General features: G+C 35.1%; 5 protein-coding genes across 12 annotated transcripts; 3 read left to right on the forward strand and 2 right to left on the reverse strand.

The window, feature by feature from the left end:
- Positions 1-38: 38 nt before the first annotated feature.
- Positions 39-1,762, reverse strand: LOC128890689 (venom serine protease 34-like). Its single transcript, XM_054149395.1, has 2 exons — positions 1,062-1,762; positions 39-475 (listed from the first exon to the last, which is right to left on the reverse strand). The coding sequence occupies exons 1-2, from the start codon at positions 1,231-1,233 to the stop codon at positions 123-125; spliced, it is 525 nt and encodes a 174-aa protein (XP_054005370.1). The 5' UTR covers positions 1,234-1,762; the 3' UTR covers positions 39-122.
- Positions 1,763-1,778: 16 nt separating this feature from the next.
- Positions 1,779-2,673, forward strand: LOC128890706 (histone H3). Its single transcript, XM_054149447.1, has one exon. The coding sequence runs from the start codon at positions 2,224-2,226 to the stop codon at positions 2,632-2,634; it is 411 nt and encodes a 136-aa protein (XP_054005422.1). The 5' UTR covers positions 1,779-2,223; the 3' UTR covers positions 2,635-2,673.
- A 151-nt stretch (positions 2,674-2,824) lies between these two features.
- Positions 2,825-4,433, forward strand: LOC128890705 (probable oligoribonuclease). Of its 2 annotated transcripts, XM_054149446.1 has the most exons (5): positions 2,825-3,365; positions 3,455-3,648; positions 3,723-3,884; positions 3,954-4,174; positions 4,250-4,433. In XM_054149446.1, the coding sequence occupies exons 2-5, from the start codon at positions 3,604-3,606 to the stop codon at positions 4,380-4,382; spliced, it is 561 nt and encodes a 186-aa protein (XP_054005421.1). In that variant the 5' UTR covers positions 2,825-3,365; positions 3,455-3,603; the 3' UTR covers positions 4,383-4,433. The 2 variants fall into 2 exon arrangements, with proteins under 2 accessions (XP_054005421.1, XP_054005420.1); XM_054149445.1 differs by having other exon boundaries at positions 2,825-3,648.
- Positions 4,434-4,572: 139 nt separating this feature from the next.
- LOC128890696 (kinesin-like protein Klp61F) lies at positions 4,573-8,988 on the forward strand. Its single transcript, XM_054149419.1, has 16 exons — positions 4,573-4,859; positions 4,937-5,084; positions 5,149-5,298; positions 5,420-5,580; positions 5,655-5,804; positions 5,874-6,110; positions 6,190-6,565; positions 6,650-6,921; positions 6,997-7,136; positions 7,204-7,322; positions 7,387-7,728; positions 7,785-8,012; positions 8,092-8,271; positions 8,355-8,577; positions 8,647-8,768; positions 8,855-8,988. Exons 1-16 carry the CDS (start codon positions 4,792-4,794, stop codon positions 8,921-8,923), a joined length of 2,985 nt encoding a protein of 994 aa, XP_054005394.1. The 5' UTR covers positions 4,573-4,791; the 3' UTR covers positions 8,924-8,988.
- A 186-nt stretch (positions 8,989-9,174) lies between these two features.
- LOC128890690 (rho GTPase-activating protein 190) lies at positions 9,175-21,040 on the reverse strand. Of its 7 annotated transcripts, XM_054149396.1 has the most exons (24): positions 20,747-21,040; positions 19,777-19,998; positions 19,302-19,650; positions 18,306-19,216; positions 18,020-18,229; positions 17,389-17,575; positions 17,187-17,302; positions 16,969-17,121; positions 16,657-16,895; positions 16,392-16,593; positions 16,144-16,314; positions 15,819-16,070; positions 15,559-15,737; positions 15,289-15,472; positions 14,986-15,194; positions 14,483-14,896; positions 14,154-14,393; positions 13,892-14,071; positions 13,423-13,514; positions 12,970-13,345; positions 12,755-12,886; positions 12,630-12,680; positions 12,454-12,550; positions 9,175-12,360 (listed from the first exon to the last, which is right to left on the reverse strand). In XM_054149396.1, exons 3-24 carry the CDS (start codon positions 19,470-19,472, stop codon positions 12,162-12,164), a joined length of 4,965 nt encoding a protein of 1,654 aa, XP_054005371.1. In that variant the 5' UTR covers positions 19,473-19,650; positions 19,777-19,998; positions 20,747-21,040; the 3' UTR covers positions 9,175-12,161. The 7 variants fall into 7 exon arrangements, with proteins under 7 accessions (XP_054005371.1, XP_054005375.1, XP_054005376.1 ...); XM_054149400.1 differs by having other exon boundaries at positions 14,986-15,176; positions 19,302-19,998; XM_054149401.1 differs by having other exon boundaries at positions 13,423-13,475; positions 19,302-19,998.
- Between the last annotated feature and the right edge of the window lie 732 nt (positions 21,041-21,772).

Consider the following 21,772-nt stretch of genomic DNA (forward strand, 5'->3'; position numbering starts at 1 on the left):
GTTAATATCTCCTCAACGAAGCCTCGGACAACATTTTCGCTAAGGAAAAAGTTGCTTCAAATCACCTCCCGAACCACCTCTTTCAAGGTGTTACAACATTTTTGGGACACCCTGTACACGATTTACTTACCACCGAACGGAATATCCTGCGGCATGTATAACAGGCCAACATCGTTTATGGTCGGTGAATAATCAGGGTGAAGGGCTCCTACGTTCGTCATCATCGAAATTCCAGGTCCTTGATAGAAATTGTATCCGACGCGCGATTTATCGATATCCCCGAATACTACGAAGAATTGTCGCGGCTCGTTTGCTACACAATGGCCAGCGGTCAGTACCCATCTATGAGAAATAATAGTACCACCGCACTGTGCAATCATTCCTCCACCCATCAGTCGCTGCACCACAGCCATAAAAGGAAATTGATTTTTTCTCGCGTACCTTCCACCGGCTATCCTTTGCGTGTTCAACTCATCTGTTTTCATTAACGATACGATTCATGAAGCTGTAGAAATACTTACAGTGTGTGTAGAATGTATTCGTAATTGTTTTTTCTTAACTTCTGTTTTTACAATCAATGATATTTCACATATTCTCGAAGGTCTCTAAGATAGATATAGTCCGAACAACATTTACTAGTTAATATAATTTGTGAAATTAACAAAAAGAATTCGCGAACGTGACTACTAAAATTGAACCTAAATAAGAATATATGTTATTCTGCAAATATTATAACACGAATTTTTTATGTTCTTGCATATAGTGTGCATTTTGTAGGTTCTTGCACATTCGAATTTCCTATAAATGCACAAAGATCCGCAGTCTACTTATGGCGAACCATTTACAGTAGAGTTTATAACGTAAACACATTAGTTTATTGTTTCGTACGACTTAGAAAACATCAAATTTCCAATAAAGTACTTAAAAAAAAAAAAAAAAAAAAAAAATAAAATATATGTGTCGAATTGCGTAAATTGCTTTGGAAATTGATCGGTGTACGAATACTTTCTACAGCCACTGTACATGGTATTTTGTTTACGTTAAAAGAAAACATACCATACCTTCCGTTACAGGAAAATGGCCCATCCTGGTAATGTTATAACGATTCGCGCCAATGCCTTTCTCGTACGAACCCGATCTACCGATTTTAAACGGATTGCAGTGAACATTGCTGCAAAACGTTAGAACAACAACGACGACGAAGAAAAACGAACGGATGCTTGCCGAAATCATGGTAAACTGTGCAAGATCGGTCCATTCCGGTTTCCTATATATACGCGCACACCTATTCTGGTCTATTCTGTAGGCGAGTAACGACGCTTTCTTTGGAAAATTTCGAATGCGACGGGTAACACGGGAAATTCCTTAAATCTGCAAGGTCAACGTTAGACCACGCGTTGAATTTCGAAACGGAATTGAGAAAACCGAAAAATGCGCTGCGCTTGCCGGTTCTCCGTAGCACCAACGACAGCGGGGGGTTGTCCTTTTGGGTATTTCCAGTGTCCTTCTTTTCACACGCAGAAACCGATTTCTCTTTTCCCTTCTTAAATCTGTTTTCCCACTTTTCAAGAAACATTTTACGTTCCGTCATTCTCATTAATAATTACTAGACTGCCGATCTTTATGCATTTATAGAAAATTTGAATGCGCAAGAAACTACAAAACGCAAACAATATGCAAGAACATATAAAAGATTGAAAGTAAAGTTCATGTTATAATATTTGCAGAATAAAATAAATTCCAATTAGGTTCGATTTTGTAGGCATAATACGTTATACGTTATACGTATACGTATTTTAAGAGGTATATTTTATGATTTTAGTAATAGTCGGTAGTAAATGTACGAAAATTTAACCAAACTTTTTGCGTACAGTTAGATTTCCGTTGGGCCCAGCTGTTAGTAATTCCTCGATAGGGGGGCAACCCTCATGGTGCGAAGGGCAACATTTCGAGCATGGTATAAAATGAGGGAGACTTCCGAGGTTATGCGTTGGCTGTTTAAAAATTGTTCAGACCCTTTTTTCTTCGCTGGAAGGGTCATCCCCTCTCTGGCGCCACTCGAACGGCCTGGAAGCGAGTGATTCCCCACCACTCGCAACGAGCCAATCAGATACTCGCAGCTGGCGCGTCGCAGGGCATATAAGCGGCGGTTATCCAGCGTAACTTACATTTTCAGTTGAGTTTCGCTGAGAATACTGCTGTCCGTACCGTTCTTGAAGAAAGATGGCTCGTACCAAGCAAACCGCAAGGAAGTCTACCGGTGGTAAAGCACCACGAAAACAGTTGGCGACAAAGGCTGCACGTAAAAGTGCACCTGCGACCGGAGGAGTGAAGAAGCCGCATCGTTACCGTCCCGGAACCGTTGCTCTTCGTGAAATCCGTAGATACCAGAAGAGCACCGAACTTCTCATCCGAAAATTACCATTCCAACGACTCGTTCGTGAGATTGCTCAAGATTTCAAGACCGACCTCCGTTTCCAAAGTTCAGCAGTAATGGCCCTTCAAGAAGCTAGCGAGGCTTACCTCGTCGGTCTCTTCGAGGATACGAACCTTTGCGCTATCCACGCAAAGAGAGTAACCATTATGCCGAAAGATATTCAATTGGCACGCAGAATTCGTGGAGAAAGAGCCTAAGTTCCCTTCATACAATTCAAACAAACGGCCCTTTTCAGGGCCAACAATATTTTCATTGTCGAAGAAACGATTTTCTGGTCACTTGAATTTTCTTCAAACACACTTGTTATTACCTGTATTTAATATCGAAGATAGATTCAAAATTTCTCAATTAAACCTTACCCTTTTCTTACCGGTGATATTTCATTTTGCATGTAAATTTATGTTTAGATTGAACTTACAAGTTTCGTAGTCGAGAAAAATATTTCTCTCAATTATACTCGTAACTATGTACGTTAATGCTTATAAACAATTATACCTTATAGTTCTCAAGTATCTATAGATTAATTAATGTATGATATTGATCCTTTATCAAGTTCGTAGATAATGTAAACACATTGCATTGAGTCGCTTTTATTAAGAAAAATTAAGCGATTCCCTAAACCGATACAGACTTTTTAAAAGTAATAATGTTTAGAAGTATTTAATATTAATCTGTACAAATTGCTAGAAATTCGATTGTTTTGTCATTTTATATATTAAAAAATATACATGTCGAAACTAGTAACCTCCTCCTGTTCGAAGTCGGTTACAAATCGTGATGTAAGCAACGAAAAATGATAAATGATAAATTTTATTACCAATTCTGAATTATCTTCATGTTTGAGATTCTCCATAGCTGGAAAAATAGGAACATTTTAGCATTTGGAGTAATAGGAGTGACTAGAACCTAGAACGTACTAAAATTTAAGGTTATGTCCTGTTTATTCTAAAACTTTCTGTAATTGTACAAATATTTAACAAAACTATAGCGTGACTTAAATGTGATATTAAATAATAGGGCTGAACTTTACTTTGGAGCACCAACAATTATTTTCTCTACATTTTTAATATTGAAATCTCATGTTTTGGTAACAGTGCTGTCACAAAGAATTTTTTTCTTCAATCGTTTGAATTTAATTTAAGCTTTCAACTTTCATTAAGTTACAAATGGCTTATAACAAAGATAAGTGCATTGCTTGGATAGACACAGAGGTATTCGCTTGCCAATATATTTTTTCAATTTTTGTAGTTATATAAAAAATACTGTACTCTGTTCTTTCTCCCAGCTAACAGGAATAGATATAGAAAGAGATACAATTTTAGAAGTTGCTTGTATAATAACTGATGAAGAGTTGAAAGTAATAAGCGAAGAATTTAATGTTGCAATTAATCAGAGTGATGCAATATTGACAAGTATGAATGAATGGTGTACACATCATCATAATATGGTCAGATTATTTTGTTTAAATAACTGTTGGTTCCATTGGTTTTACACCAGTAATTATATGTACTTTTAGACAGGGTTAATAAGTGACTGTCAATCTAGTAAACTGACTCTAAAAGAAGCAGAGCAAATGTTGCTTGATTTCTTAAAGAAGTACATTTCAAAAGGAACTTGTCCATTGGCTGGTAACACAATTTATATGGATCGTATATTCTTGATGAAACACATGCCATCAGTAAATGATTATTTACATTATAGAATTATTGATGTCAGTTCACTGAAAGAACTCGTCAGGTTATTATATTTACATTTATATTACCTATTTAATTTCAATGTCTCTCGAGATAGTATATAAAAAATTTATTTTAGGAGATGGAATCCAGTGATTTATAACAGCACACCTAAGAAAGAATGCGTACACAGAGCCTTGCCGGATATAAAAGAAAGTATACAGGAACTAAAATATTACAAGGAGAATATATTTTTATCTGGAGTCCCTTAACGATAATTTGTATTAGTTTGTATTTAAATTCAATAAATGTTTAAAAATTTATGATTTTTTGTCTTGTTACGGGTGCCTCTTTATACGTTATGCTTGCACCACTTATATTCTCGCATATTTACATTTATTAACAATTTTCTATAAATTTGTCTTTAGTTATTTTAATGTTGTGTAGTGTTCATTAATTGTAATGTATGCACAATTATTTATGTGTTCGTTGATATGACGCGAAAGACCTCTGACGGGATTTACGTGAAACGTCGAATTTAAATGTTTCAACGGTTAGCACCGCGAAGCACGTTCGTATACAATATGAGAGTATGCCAATTATTTTATGAGAAAGGAAACAAACGCTGGTGTGCAAGGAATTAAAAGTGATCGAACCGTAAAGTATATTTATTTGTGAAAAATGAACGAAACGCGTAACGAAAGTAAAAAAGATAAAAAGCAGCATATACAAGTTTTCGTTCGTGTCAGGTAATTTGACAGCAAACTGCTGGATGTTCGCGAGATATTAATATCAAACTTACCAATGTTCCTTTGTTTTATATTAGACCAATAAATAATGCTGAAAAAGGTGGGAAGGCAATGACAGTTGTGGATACACCATGTAACAGAGAAGTAATTATTCGTGAAAGATCACACGATAAGTTTACGAAAAAATTCGTCTTTGACAGAGTATTTGGACCTTCTTCGAGACAGGTATGTACTTTAATAAAATTAAACTTGTAACACGACACCTTACTTATGCACTATAAACATCTAGATAGATGTATACAATGCAGTTGTTCATCCGTTGGTGGAAGAAGTTTTGGCTGGATATAACTGTACAGTATTTGCTTATGGTCAAACTGGTACTGGAAAAACATTTACAATGGAAGGTGTTGATATCGAACCATCGTTTCACTGGCAAACAGTGAGTTTACTCTTGTTTTATATTATGCATAAGATTCAACTATCCAAGTTTAGTGTTTAGCAAGTGCTAGACATAAACACATTTAAAATTAAAAGTTAAATTTTGTATATTAAACACGTAGGATACCAGAGCTGGAATTATACCTCGTGCTTTGAGCCACTTGTTCGACCAGCTACGATTACTAGGTGATCAAGAATATTCAGTAAGGGTTACTTTTTTGGAATTATACAATGAAGAAGTATATGATTTATTATCTTCTAACACAGATGCTGCAAAGATAAGGTATTTATACTATATACATTTTCTTAATATAATGCTCATTTAATCTACTGAAGAACTATGTGATACTTTAAAAGGATATACGAGGATTCTACTAAAAAGGGAGCAGTAATAGTACACGGCTTACAGGAAGTGGCTATTCATAATAAACTTGATGTATTTCAAATCCTTCAGAAGGGATCTGAAAAACGTCAGACAGCAGCCACATTATTAAATGCTAACTCCAGGTTTTTATCACAGTTTATTATCAATCATTTCTATTTCATGAATTCTAATGTTTGTATTCTTTGTTTTAGTCGATCTCATACAATATTTTCAATTACTATTCACATAAAGGAGAACACTATCGACGGTGATGAACTCTTAAAGACAGGGAAATTAAATCTCGTTGATTTAGCCGGTAGCGAAAATGTTGGAAGATCCGGAGCTATCGATCGAAGAGCTAGGGAAGCAGGCAGTATTAATCAATCTCTATTAACTCTAGGACGAGTAATAACGGCGCTTGTAGAAAAGACTCCGCATGTACCCTATCGGTAAAGTATCGAAAGTTTAAAAATTAGAGCTGTAAGATACAATTAGATTTCAACGTATCCTATTTTTTTGTATGTGCAGAGAATCAAAATTAACACGATTACTGCAAGAATCATTGGGCGGACGTACAAGAACTTCAATAATTGCCACAGTGTCTCCTGCTAGCATTAATCTCGAAGAAACATTGTCAACTTTGGATTATGCTCATCGCGCAAAAAATGTTATGAATCGGCCGGAAGTTAACCAGAAATTTTCTAAAAAAGCATTGCTTCAGGAATATACAGAAGAAATCGAAAAATTGAAGAAAGATTTATCGGACTGTCGCGAACGAAATGGTGTTTATTTAGCCCCAGACAATTATAATCAAATGCAGTTGTTAAAAAACTTTCAAGATAAAGAAATAGAGCACAAGTTACATCACATTAAAGCGGTTCAAGATACTTTAAACTATAAACAGGTACATGTTAATATCGAAGTCTATAAATCATAGTAATTATATTTATAGTTTCCTGCAATGTAAGATTTTCAATTGTTGTTCTAGAAATTATTTGATGATCTACAATTAAAAAATTCTGAACAAGCAAATCAACTATCAAGTATGAAAAATCAATTGGAAACTACAAAGTATGCTTTGATCACGGCCACGTCGCATTTAACAGAATCAGAACAAGAAAAAACAGAAATAAAGCACCTTGTTGAAAAACATGCGTCGACTGAAAGTGTTCTTTTGTCGCAAGTGGAAACAGTTTTAAATGTTGTCGATACAGCCACTGCCGATGTACAGAAACTTCACGACAAAGTTTATCGCAAAATGTAAATTGTCTTGTATAACTGAATATGAATTCTTATTGTAAGAATTGATAATCTAATAATACCATGTATTCACAGGGAAATAGCACAACGAAACAGTTCGTATGGACAACAAACTAATAACAATGTTAAAGAACGATGCAGAAAAATTGAAGCTGACATAGGGACAAAGTCTGCAAACATGATACAATTTTACATGTCTCTGAAAGAGCTCATTAGTAAGGAACACATTTAATGAATACAGTATAATTTTGGAATTAACTACTTAATATTTTATCTTTTTAGATGCACAAACTCAGTCTCTCATTGACCGTGTTCACAAATCGGATCAACATATTTCTAATGATCTTCTTAATCCTACAAAAGATGTAACTGATAAATTGACAAGTCACACAATCAATTCTGTAAGTGATCAAATGAAGCTAATATTATTTAATATAGATCTAGTATCATAAGAGATCTTTTCAGCATTTAAGGTATCAAGAATGGTGTAAAAAAGAAATCGAGAGTATTACAGCCACGACCGAACAAGAATGTAACGTATTACGTAATAGTTGTAATACTGCACAGAAAATTCAACAATTAATGGACAATAAATTACCAGAAAATTTGCGAGATATAAGTAACGATGTCTCTCAAAAAATGGACAGTTTAGTCGTATTTACAAACGACGCTATAACGTCAATATCGAAACATTCGACCATGGAGTACGATCGTATAAATAATAATCTTACGGATATTAGGAGAACTGTTGACAACATTCGACAAAATTTGAAGAGCATTATGGAAAAAGAAAACAATTTTGCGAAGGTAGATACATTTTCAAGTATGACAATTACTGCATATTTAATGTCTAATATTTGCAGATGATGAATGACTTACAACACTGTTTTAATAAATCGCGAGAGGAAGACAAAGAAAAGCATTCTTCGATACACGTAACATTGCAGAATATCGATGAAGTGTCTAATCTTTTAAGTAACGAAGTTTCCGATATTGATAGAATACAGAGAGAAAAAGAAAACAGCATACAAGAGAAACTTCAGGATGACTCACAAGAAATAAAACAAATGGTCAAAGAAGAAACAGAAAAGGTAAAAGCGTAGCAATTCGATTCAAGAAAAATAGATTTTCCACTGTTCGGTTGTATAATTTGATGCCTACTTCTTTTAGTTGAGGACACTGTCAGAAAATGCTATTGCACAAAGTAAACGGTTAGTCAATGAATTCCAAACGAATTTATATAATGCTTGCGACACACTAATAAATTACAAAAGTTATATAGAATGTAATATGAGAAAAATACAGGAAAAAATGAAAACAGATGAAACCCACATTTTATCATCAATTAACGTAAGTAGACAGTTTTTATATGAATTCATTGTGATTACTCTTATTGTTTCTCATTGGTTTTTATATATTTGTATTATTTGCAGGATATATACACGACAGTATACGAAGCAGGCAACGAACGTACAAGATCCTTAAGCACTTGGAAATCAGCGTTCATCAATGCTTCTACCGAAATTATGGAAAAACTTGATAATGAAAATACGAATGCCGCATACACGAATAGCAGAATTATTTCAGAAATGCAAGTAATACGTGATCGAGTTGACAAATTCTTTACGGACGATTTATATCGAGATGTTCCGACGGGTACGTTTACATTTTTCATTGTTACGCCTGAAGAGAATAAAATTTCCTCATTTGATTAAAATTAAATAGGTTCAACACCATCGAGGAAAACCTTTCAGTACTCTAAAAAACTGCCTAGAACGTCGCCACCTGATCGAATTCTCAAACGGTATAGAGAATCACTCAATAAATTGAATAATATAGAAGATGAAGTAAGTGCTTTATTGTTTATTCTACCGATAATCTTCAACTCATGTATTCGAAAATTCTCATTTATGAAATATGTATGCCTTTCTAGTATATCCCAGAAGCGAATCACGAGAAGCCAATTACAGAAATTTTGGAGGAAGGCTTGAATATAAGTTAACAAACTGGTCTAGTTAAAATCATTGTAATTAATCCAGAATAAAGCAGCCTTTCTCTATATACAAACTTGGGCGTTTTCTCACCGATGGTATTTTGGCTGAAGGTTCCAAAATTAGTTGATCCCTTCGAAATAGCGATACCATTTGCTGGTCCATGATACGCATGGCAGTAGCATTCGCACGTAAAAATGAAAAGAAGGGAAAGGAAATGAGAGAGGAAAGTAGGCATGTTCTGAGAAAACTGCAACTTCAATTCAGCGACAATGACAGAAATCATGTCATTATTATTATTCAGACAGCATTTTCGATCCGTATCCCAGATCTCACACGTAACATCGACGTCTCTGTGTTCCTATTTAATAACATTATACAATTATGTACGTACGAATGTATAAAATTCTGTTTTTGTTTTTTCGTTCTTTTCTTTACGACTAATATGGGAATGTACGATCCGTTCCTCGCTGCAAGTGTCCTCGCGACACTTTTTTCGTGTTTTTTTTTTCTTCTCTTTAGATCATCGAAATATCCTTACAACGATCTTCTTATATAAATACGACAGTGCAAAATTTGTCGAGAACGAATTCATCGACATCGGGTGAATACACGAACAGAAACGAACAGTCTTCTCTTTCGTTTTATTCTCGACACCAAAGTTGGTGGTCAACCTCGTCGAATTCGTCTTCGAAAAACCTAGAGCAACATCGACGTCGCTCGCGGGAATGTTTCTCGTTAAATTTCGGATTAACGAACAGAAAAACGAACAGACTCGCTCACAGTGGCTTTATCGTTCATCGAATGTTAGAAAACTTCGTCGTTCTAGTTTTGTTTTCCTGACCATCCTCTTTTGCTTTTAACCGGTTACGTTGCGATCGTGACATTTGACATATCTTCATACATTATGGCACACCGACGCGATTGTCGCCGTTAAACGGATTTCAAATTGGATCATGTGACCAGACCTCTCTAGGATTCGATGTACCCATTCTCGTACCGATAATTACAACCGTTGTAATACTCGAAACATTCGAATAGCAGTTCAAGTTGGACGAAAAAATGTTGAGCAAGTTACTCAAACTTTTTCGAATCGCGAACAAAGAACTTTTACGAAATATTAATAACTGTTCTCGTAAGTAATACAGTTTTAAGAGAGGAGATCGATACATTTCATTTTGTGCAGTTTGGTATATCTGGCCACATTAGAATTGAACTACATTTCGCATTAATAGACGAAGAGATCTTACACATTGATCGTTAATCGCTCTAACGGTATGCTATGATTGAGAAACAATGGCCTCTTTCGCTTCTGTCGCGTTAAGCATTACGGACAAAATCTCTTGTTGTTTTCGAGTATTACTATTTTACATACTTATTAAAAACAAGTAACTACATCACAGTTCTGATGGTTCAGTCGTTCGATCTATCGATGCGTCGTATCAGACTTGGGCGCTTACGAAATTGTTATTTGAAATATTATAACCTTCGTGAAATAGAATTATCATTCTATTATAAAAATAATTTCGGAAACAATATATGTATCTGAGATAATGCGATAAACGATCAATAACTCCCTGCAAATATGTCGATAACACAGTAATACTGTTTTCAATTTCTTATTTCGGTTTAAAATAAATTTACTCGGCTGTGCGTCGCATTATCCAATTTAACTCTAGGAAACTAACGACGACCGTCAGAACTATCATCCTGGGAACGTATAAAAATTACATTAAAATTTACAATTTTAAATTACAGCTCATATCAGACACATTAAAATTAAGAATAACGCAGCAGGTACGAGAAAAAAATATTGTAAATATTCGACGATCGGCTAAATGTTTTGCAACCGTAGCGTTCGATCGATAAATAACATGAAACGTTCAAAGTACCTTTTTCGTATACATATAGACGAAATACAATACAGAAAATACGACTCGCAATTAGAAACATAAATTTTCGCTTATTAGTCGTTTTTCTCTTAAAATTACATGTATCCATATGAAACGGAATAGAAAAGAAGCGATTTCTTGAAACATCACAACGACTATTGAATAATCTTGAAAGTATCGATAGTCGATCCTTGTCATAAACTTTTCGTACCTTACAATCTTATAATCTTATGTACACGTTCGCTTTACGAAATCTGAAAAAGTGTCTAAGTATTGTTCTTAGCGTTTAGCGATTCCCGTAAATTCATAAAACTGGAAATCTTGGTGGTTTATCTTACGAATTAGAACCATATCGATATCCTTACAATCCCTCTGAGGATAAACACCCTAACTCCACCACTGCGTGTCTTTTAAAAAAATTCGCGATTACATGTGACTTTTCGTTTGCTTCTTATTTTTTTTTTGTTTTTGTTTTTTCATTCAGACGGAATGGATATATTATGGATTGTTTATCACCGATGAGCTTAAATAACCCCTAAAATAAACAGCCCTATTAAGTCAAACCAAGTATTTTTCGAATACTAATTCGAAACAAAGATAAACAATCAATTGAAATCAACTAATTACTTCAAAAATTAAGAAACAATAATCGGTTAACTTGACAAAGTCTAGTTACTCGTAGAAACACTTCAAGAACTTTTTTTTTTTGATATTGTTGCCATATAAAGTGCGCATGAATCGGAGAAATTTCATATGTAACATTTCATACCTTTTCGTGATAGTACCTTTAACGGTTTAGAATACGAATATTCTTTTATGAAATTGTGCCATTCCTCTTTCACTCCCCTTTCCTCTCTCGGACATATACACGCACACGCACATCGCACACAGCAAACAGTTTCTTACCTATGGAAAACGTAAGAACAGAAAATCAGAAAAAAGCAACATCGAGCTCACTACGGATTATTCGCTATTATCAAATACTGAGTCTTACGTCTAAATACATGTTAATAAATACATCGCTCCGAATACATCCAACATGATACATGCATACTGTTATGACACATGGATTGACTTCTTATTACTCGCGTTATTATCGGGGCTGTAAACAGCCAAGATTAGGACCATCGATCTATCACTCCACCAGTCACACTTCGCGATGGAACGAGTACCTCGATTTAAATTGATTTGTTCGATTTTTTCTACGTCACGAAAGAATTATACTAGTCGTAATTTAAAATGTGTTATGATAAAATGATAGTATAAACAATGACAAAACCAATCGTTATTTCGTAATTGCTTCTCGTTCCTCGTACGAAGTACAAACTGTATGATTTAAAGGTTATGTAGTCTTTCACTACACCATTACGATAGCTTCTTCGCCACAAAACAGGAAAGGATATTGATCGATCATCGTTTGGACGACGTCTTCCAAGTACGGCCTCATTGCTTCGAATCTGCCGAGATCGTTAAATTCTATTGGTAATAATGTAGGCCACCAACAAATTGCCAAATTTTTACTGTCCATACTGTTTAATTTGCAGTTTTCAGCCACTCTGGAAGAACACGATAACTCCATTGTACCAGTTGTAATACGTATTACATTTCGAGATACCAATAATTAATTAATTCAAAAGAGAATAACTTACTTTACAAAATGGTGAAAGACGAATTTGAGTACATCAAAGTTTACCGGATTCAGCTTGTTAAGCATCAAACGTAGAGCCAATAACCTGCAGCTTCGGTCTGCAATAAGTCCACAAAAATTTGTCTTAAGCTTCACCCGATGATTCTTTCTATTAGATTCAAAAAGTAATATTTTTACCTTCCATATTCATACACGTAGCGGACATTGGTTTGCTAATACCACGTGCACCTAACCACAATCATACGATTAATAAACTATACATACATTCAACGGAGACGCGACTTACAAATTTTACACCTTACCCGATATGTCCTCGAGTTCGCTCATACGTTCTTTGTCGATTAACGGTGGCAGCCTCTTTGAAAAGAAATCTTTTAAAGCTGTTGCAACCGCGTTCACAGGTATGTCCAACGAGTGTATATCCACGTTTCCGTCTATAATAGTGAAATATAAGGAAATGATGAATCAATTACATGTATGAATTATTATGTAAACGTGATATTGCGAATGAACTTGCCTTCTTCAAACTTTTGAAATAGGAGTTCAACATGGGCCCTATTTCCAGGAACCCTGTATATCCCTTCAGAATCCAGTCCTTCATCCTCGATAAACTGCACACATTTTTCGAGAAACAAAGGTATACGATTTGTTTCGCTCTGGGCAAAGTCTTCGATTAGCGGTTGTTGTTGGCCTTGATTTAATGTTCCCGCTCCTTTAGTCTGCTTTATTTTTTCCTGTTTCTTCTTCTCGCGCTCCTTTTCCTTCTCTGCATGTTTCTTGAGCTTTTCTTCTTTCTGTCTGCGTTTCTCCAACTTTTCGTCTTCTTTTGCCTTTTGTTTGTCCTTCTTTCTATTTAATTTATCACCATCTTTAACCTTGTTCAAGATACCAAACTAAAAAAAAGAATGTTGATAAAATCATATTTACCAAGATTGATTTTCATTTTTTTTTACATATCCGTTTTACTTACACTCGGAGAATTAATTTCTCGTGGTGATGATACGTCTAAGCTGGATTCATCATCTGGAATGTTTCCAAAGGTATTGTCACTCCTGTGCTTCGCTAGAATAACAATGATTTCATGCAATAACAAATGCAAGATACGAAGTAATTGTATGCAAAGCTTCTCTCGTATTCCTATCTGTACAGGCTTGCGTATTTAATACTTACTATTTAAACAGTTTTTATACAACTATTAAACTATGAATACATATAATTATACAGCTGTCATAGATAAAAGGCAAAGCTTTTTTCTTTTTTAAAAGCAATCGGGGAAAAAAGGTAAAACGTGCATCTCGAGTATATAAAATATATCTTTTTTTTTTCTATTTTACTGACATGCAGAATCCGTAAAAAGTCACTTCAAAGATTTCAGAAAGCATTAACTCTATTCAGGGCAATGATATTCAATTTTGTTTTGAGTTAACAATTTCACTTACAGGAAGCGCTGAACATGTCTTGGGGCATGTGTTTTATACACGCTGGCAGGTGTTTCTGCGGTAAAGAATTCCCAAATCTTTTTCGTGAACTAGCAGGCTCATGTTTATATTGTTTCGACCTCGATCTCGAAGTTTGTTCTGGATCAGAGGACTCCGAACTCCCTGGTGTTTCACTAGAAACTAAATAAAGGAAGAACATATAACATTACTGTACACTCCTATTATAGTAAAATATATCGAAAATATGAATGCAAACATGTACCTCTTTCTGCGGAATCTACTCGCCAATTTTTATCTTCCTTGACATTGTAATTTAGGCCAACAATACCATCTCCACTTGCCATGCTTGCCAAAGATGGAACTTTGGGTGCAGCAACAGGTATAGCAGTACGCTTTTTACGTATTCTTTTATGTGTTGCTGGTTTCTTATTTCCTTTACCTAGAACATCGGCTACCCTCTGTCTCTCCAAAGAACTCCACTCTGAATCAGAATCGCTATATGCTATAGAACCAAATATGTAATATATAATTAGTATATCTGCGAAAACATTGTTCGACAATTTTAGTTTTTATTTTTAATTAAATCCTTACAAGGTTGTCCCTTTTCGCGTCTATGACGCAGCTTAGGCTTATTATTTCCAATAGGATCTTGCACTAAAGCATACATGTAATCATCATCATAAGGAGGATATAGGCTTTGCACAACATCCTTAACTTGGGCGTATTCGGAGCCTAGGTCTACTAATTCAGGCGTAGCTAGAGGAGCGTGACCCATTGTCATTTTAGGGCCATGTTCATCCTTTTCACCTATTGTCATTCTAGCTATGGCATCTGTTACATTTGAGAAATCTTTCAAGTTGATTTTTCCAGGTTGTTTCAAAGTTTGACTATTTCCTTTTGGTCGCGGTTTCGTTTGAGAAATATGCCGTCTACCCGTCGTGAATGCTCTGTGCGAGTAACTATTAGTTACTGGATCGTGATGCATGAAATTATCTTTCACCCAACCTATCACAACGAAATAACATAATAAAAACCAAATCATAACAAGTATATAGAGTTTCAATCTATTAGAATTTCTTGAACACGAAACTAACCGGATAGTTTATTCGTGATATCCCCCGATTTTAATAAAACTCTTTCCCGTTCTTCTCTGTAATAATCTACTTGACTATAAATATCACTATCGTCGCTAGGTGTGGCTCTATTGTCCACGAACTGTTCGTTCAAACCTGTATCTCCAAGATCGCCATCAGGAGTTAACTGCTCGTAAGATTCGGAGCCGCTTCTAAAAGTTACAGACATACTGCTTCACATTAGACTTTTGAATTACAAAGAAATTTTATAGTTGTTTAACAAAAATCGCATACTATTTCAAAGATTGTTTACAGATTGCTTACCCATCATCCGGCGTTTGAAGATGGTAACTTTCGTGTCGTGGTGGTGGCATAGGATGCAACGCAGAATATTCCAAAGTTCCTTCACCGCTATCGTTCAAGTTACCCGGTTCTTCCATATTAAACGCTTGTTCAATTTCAGGCTTTTTCTCCCAAACTTCCTTGAAGAACGGTGTATAAAATGCCGCTGTAACAATACAAAATGTGAAAACATTGGGTTTAACCTAAACAAAAACTAGTATTTAAATGAGGTCCTTCAAAATTATGCCGTACTTTTTTGCTGGCAGCTTGATGCTGACGTCATAAAATGTGCTTGTAATCTATCCGCAGTTGCATTTCCTTCCGTAATAAGTAAATGACTCAAATCGTTGCTGAAGAAAGCGTTAGCGCCTCCAGTATCAGTCACAGCCATTATTTGTATTGGTAGATTTGGTATATTCATGGAGAATGCACTAGGAAAAAGTATTTTTTTTCTTTTTTGTAAACAAGAGTACTTTCTCAAAATATGTAACTAAAATCTGTATTATACATACTTAAGAGTCGCGAGTGATGCTTTCCTCTTGGTCGAGTAGACTAATATAAAACCATGCACCAATTCGTCCCTAAACGCATTTGCACCGTGGAAACTTGAAATTATAACTTCGACTCTTCGTTTCGATTCTCCTAAAAATGTTTCTAAAACAATCGATCGGTCACCGCTAAGAAAACAACACTGATGATTGAGTAAGGGGCCAAGTACGTTTTCCACGGAATAAGGGTCTCCGCAAAACATACACATTATTATTCTGAAAAATAAAACGGATGCTGTTGATGCATCTCTTTTCTCATGTAATACATAATACGTAAAAGCTATTTTACCTAATATCAGGCTCTAAACATTTAATGACACTTTGGTAAATATTCAGAAAACCAGCTCTGTGATTTATAGATTGTATAAGTTGTTGCAATGCATCTTTCACGAGTGGAGTAGGAAACCTTTTGTCTTGCTCCAAATCTTCTATGCAAACATCGATAAATGGGCATTGCAAGCTGTTGTAAACAAAATTAATTATTAATTGATATATTTCCTTGAATATATAATACCATTTTAAATCTATAAATAGTACCTGTCCGCGAGATTCTGGCCCTCTTCCCTAAGTCTTATTGCTTCCATTTCGTCTATGGTGGATTCTGGCACAAACATAATAACAATAGGTAATCCTTGAAATGGTAACCTATCCTCTTGCTCCAGATTAGATAGTAACGTTTTCTCCAAAGAGGAACGGATGTACTCGAACGACTCCTCGTTTGAATAAATGCAAAATGATCCTGTAAATTCAAATAATCTTTTGTTTGTAAAATTAGCTCTGTAGGAAGCATATTATTACATACCATGGGGCATAAAGTCTGAAGTAGTGAATGAATTGTGCGGTAAACCAACATCTCCATCGATAATTCGATATCCAAGTGTATACAACTGACAATCAATTTCCACTTCATCATCCTCTGTCTGAGCTCTTATTTCGCGAGCGAATTCCTCTCCAAGCCCGTTACTTCCAAGTATAACTAAGTTTAGTTGATTGTTATCGGACGTCAACTGCCACTGACTGCTGTGATTCCAAGAGGATGGCCTAGGAGATAACATATTTAATATTGTTAATATGAATAAATAAAAATTGTTCTTTTTTCGCTTGGTGAACTAACCTGTGAGCTTTCGTTCCAAGTATACGTTCTATAAGAGCATCCATACAATTTGGATAAGCTGGACAGTGCTCCCTTATAGGACAATGTACAAAACCCAAATGTTGAAAAAGCATTAATTTTCTATCTTGATCCAACCTATCTAAAGCTTTATACCTGTACATCATAACCAATGGTTAGATATCTTTTTAAACAAAAACAAATCATATATAATCACGTACCTAAAATCGTCCACTAACGCATCCGTTATTTCTTTAATGTCATCTTGTGTTATAGTTCCAGATGGTGCTATACTCTTGAAATGATAAAATAAATCAGCATGTTCTAGTAATAGTTCCTGTAATACAAGACAATATTAGTAATAATAGAACTAAAAATATTAAATACCTCTATTGTTACAATTGTAAAGGCGCATTTTCTTACTTGAAAATTGTGTTTTGCTTTCTCAATAATTTCTTTTTGATGTTGATCATATATTTCTTGACAATCAATGTGAGAAAGAGCTTCAAAGCATTCTCTACCCATAAAAAGTACTCTAACCTCGGACAAGTGCTTCCCTGGGGTAACATATCCGGTTTCCTCTAACAGTTGCTTAAATTGCTTCTTCCATCTAGCAAATAATGATGCGAATTATGTACAAATATTTATCATTGAATACATTTAACTTAATGTAGACTTTTATGTTTCAAAGATAGAGGAGAAATATAAATAAATGAGTATGGTAAGAATACAGAATACTGCAAATATGTTAGTAAAGCTATTAATGTATTATTCTAATTAAAAAGAAAATATTTTCCAAAGTAAATTATGAAGCAGTAAAGGGCATAATTTACCTTTTGGGAAGTCTGCACAAAAAAACGCCACCCAGAATAAAGCAAAGCATTAGTGTATTGCACATAAGTATTACTTTTTAGAATGCTGATGAATACGTGACCGAATGATTACATTGATGCGTAGCACCAATAATTTGTTTGCTATTCATAAATAGCAAAAATTCAACACATCGTAATTATAGTAACTTGTATACTTAGTAATCAACTTTTGCGATACTTACTCTAATCGTCGTTGTTCTTGTTGCAGCACATTTATATGATTTTTAAAGACAGTCTCAGCCTCTGGTGTTTCTAATACATCATAAGGAATCTTTGTTTCATTGTTTTCACCAAAATCACAATCGATCCATGGAATGTCTTCAGGGCATTCATAGAAATATTGATGAAAATCAGGATGTTCTTTTATATATTGTTGTACCGCAGACCATTCTCTATAAAAATTAAACAAATATATTCGTTTAAATTATATCTATTAATTTATATTACATATATATTCCGAATACGTACTCATTAATTAAATTTGTTACATCAGGGCATATCTCATGAAGAATATCAGGCAACATATCCAAGTATCCCTGTATTTTTTTTGCCACTTGCTCGTCTTTCAATTTTTTAGTGTGTCTCCTGAACAATCTTTGAGCGACGTCTATACCAAATAATTCCACGAACGTTGTAAATTCTTTGTGCTGTGCCAGTTTTTTAGACGATTGAGACCATAATGCGCGATAATCAGTTACATGTATTCGAATTAATCTCTGCAAAGATTCTGTTGATGCATCAAGAAGTTCTTTTCTGGCTCTTGCTGCTTCGGCAAAAGGTGTTACTTTACTACGCGTTTTAGTTTTATCAATTAATTGAGCCACAATTATAAACGCCAAATCGATATTAATATTTTCATGTGCAGAAGTTTCAACTATTAGAATGGAACTTTTGTATTCTTTACGTATTACCAATTTTTCTGCTTCCTTTACGTATTGTTCATTTGCATCATCGTTCTTTGTTGTTACTAGAACTATAGGTTTTTTAGTTTTCATTAAGTTGTTCAATATGTTTGCTACTATTTCAACCTGCTTCTCTACAGCTCTATTCGGCACAACGCTTACGTCGAATACACACAAAAAACCATCGATATTTAATTTACCATCCGGCAAAACTTTCTGTTCGTATTCTTTCTCTATACCTAATTGATTTTTGCAAATATACATAAGCTTCTCTGCACTGGTAATTTTGGTGGCTGCACATCTTTTTGCATATGGTTCCATTTTGCCACCTTTAAAAGGCTGAAAAGATGCATCATCTATAAATTCAGTATGTTCTATCACTTGAAATTGATATTCGGTACCATCTTCTGACGTTTTTGCAACTTCACCCCAATACAGGAAATGATCATTATTTACTACTCGACCACTAAAATCCGACTGCAAAAAAAATAATAACGATTATTAATAGTAATTATCGAAAGTACTACTAACTACATATTTAAACAATATTATTAGTACATACCTGCGATAATACCGATATATGGTCCACATTATAATCATCGTTCAAAGAACGCATGAAACGATTACATAAACATGATTTTCCGACACCAACTTGTCCCTTGTCTTTCTCAGTGCCAGAAAGACCAACGACAGCAACATTAATAGCTTTCATATTATCATTTTTCCTTGCCATCTTTAAAGCTTAACTCGATTAAATCACTTACACGATTAATAAGTGTGAAAATAAAAATCTATTTACTTCCAAATTTTACTCAGGACATTTTTAAGTACTGCTATTAATAGTTTCTCTTGTTCCTTGTCTTTGAAATCATTAAAAATTTGTCTTTGTTCCTTTGGTCATTGCGTTGAATCTACAAATTTGTATGAAAACCAACATTATCTTTCTTTGGTAACATTTTTAATACGAGCTTTTTTTTTTTATCTTATTTTTTCTTTTACTTCACAGCATTTCAATATCATACTTCAAAATTACATACAGTGTACAAATCTGCATAGAAGTATGTATAGAAAAACAACATTTGCCAAAATTTCATTTGAGCTTCATTAATCTAGGATTACTATTACTATTGTGGCATTGCAAATGACAAATTAGCATTCGATAAATGTTAATAAGACAAATCTTTGTATTCTTTATTAAGCATAGCATGTATAGTTTAGCACAGCTGTGAGCAATGAATCTTTGGAATGGCACTGCGTATCTGGAAAGATAACATTGATAAATGAGTAAAGAACACAATGAAACGATATGTAGAAAAGTTGAATTGAAATTTCTATTAAACCTTGGTTACAGTGTTCATTGGATATAGCTTGTACCAGTCATACATTTAACATTAAGACAAATAATATTGTACACAAAAATAGCTTCCAAGTTAACTAAATTTATTACGAACATGTAAATGTCTCCTACGTCTTACAGGTTATGGCCTCGACATAGTAAAGCAGAAAAAAAAAAATGATTCAAAGGATATTTTTGCGTTAACCTCCACGTAAGTAACGCGTACCATTTATTTTACGACAATCATAGGATCAACGTAAAAAATATCTTTGGAAACCGTTGCAACGATATTCCTCTTTGCTAGATGAAAAAGAATAATGCGACGCAGATAAATCGTTATGTTAAATATCGTCACGGTTTTATTCGTTACCGAAATAACTGGCTAAGTGTCATCGGTGGAGTTGTCGTGGAATTTACGAGACACGAATTCATACCGCAGAAACACAAATTATTCGATATACAAATGACAGCTACGAGTAGATCAATATGCATTGTACACAGAACCGCGGTCAATTTTGACACCGACGATAGTGTCCCGGGGCTTGAAAGGAATTTTCAACGCGACACACGGACTGGACAAACAAACGTAGGGAACACGTACAATTCTATCGAGCAGAATCACGAAACCGATCACAGAATGTCCTGCCGACAGCATCGAAAGGCTATACTACCTGTACAGATTTTTGTTCAACGAGCGAACTAGTACACCAACCGGCCGTCCCGTACAAATTTTTTTTCTCCTTTAGAAACCCGATCGATCCTTCGTTGCTACACAGTCACGCGTTATTCCTCGTATTTTTTTCCACGTACGCGATCCACCGAAACAATATCCAGAATTCGACCTGACGAACGTTTAATTCCAGGTGTGTGTGTAAATAACTTCACGTCAAACATCGAGTATTGCCCCATAAAGGAGCCATCTTGGTGGGTGGGCACAAGGCAAGGCGATTACTGTTTTCAGGGTAGATAGTACGCGTCGAACAAGAACAAGGCCGTATCAAGCGTGCTCCTAAATCCATTCATACAGAGTGCTTCGAAAATATTACCCGAAATTCTAACGGCGTACTCACGCAATCGCATATATCATTATAAATCTAAGGAAACGTACAAAAAGCTATATATCTAGATATAAGAAGTTTATAGATCAACTATACAGGGTGTCCCAAAAATGTTGTAACACATTGAAAGGGGTGGTTTGGGAGGTGATTTGAAACAACTTTTTCCTTAGCGAAAATGTTGTCCGAGGCTTCGTTGAGGAGATATTAACAGAAAACCCCGACCAATCAGAGCGCGCGTATACCGTTGGAGCGGGCGTGGTAGCGAAGGCTACGAGCTAAGCGGCCGCGTCCAATGTCCTTCGATGCACGTCGAGTCGCTTGTTCGCGTACAACCGCGGCCGCTTAGTACATAGCCTTCGCTACCGCGGCCGCTCCAACGGTATCTGCGCGCTCTGATTGGTCAGTGTTTTCCGTTAATATCTCCTCAACGAAGCCTCGGACAACATTTTTGCTAAGGAAAAAGTTGTTTCAAATCACCTCCCGAACCACCCCTTTCAAGGTGTTACAACATTTTTGGGACATCCTGTAGATATCGAAAGATTCCCGGTATTCGATCGATCTGTCAGTTGAGTCAACGCTATTTAACATTACTCGGATATGTAGCACAATACATATAAACGACTATCTATAGCTAAATAC

Source organism: Hylaeus anthracinus, unplaced genomic scaffold, assembly GCF_026225885.1.
Source record: "Hylaeus anthracinus isolate JK02 unplaced genomic scaffold, UHH_iyHylAnth1.0_haploid 12001, whole genome shotgun sequence".
Classification (NCBI taxonomy): Eukaryota; Metazoa; Arthropoda; class Insecta; order Hymenoptera; family Colletidae; genus Hylaeus; species Hylaeus anthracinus.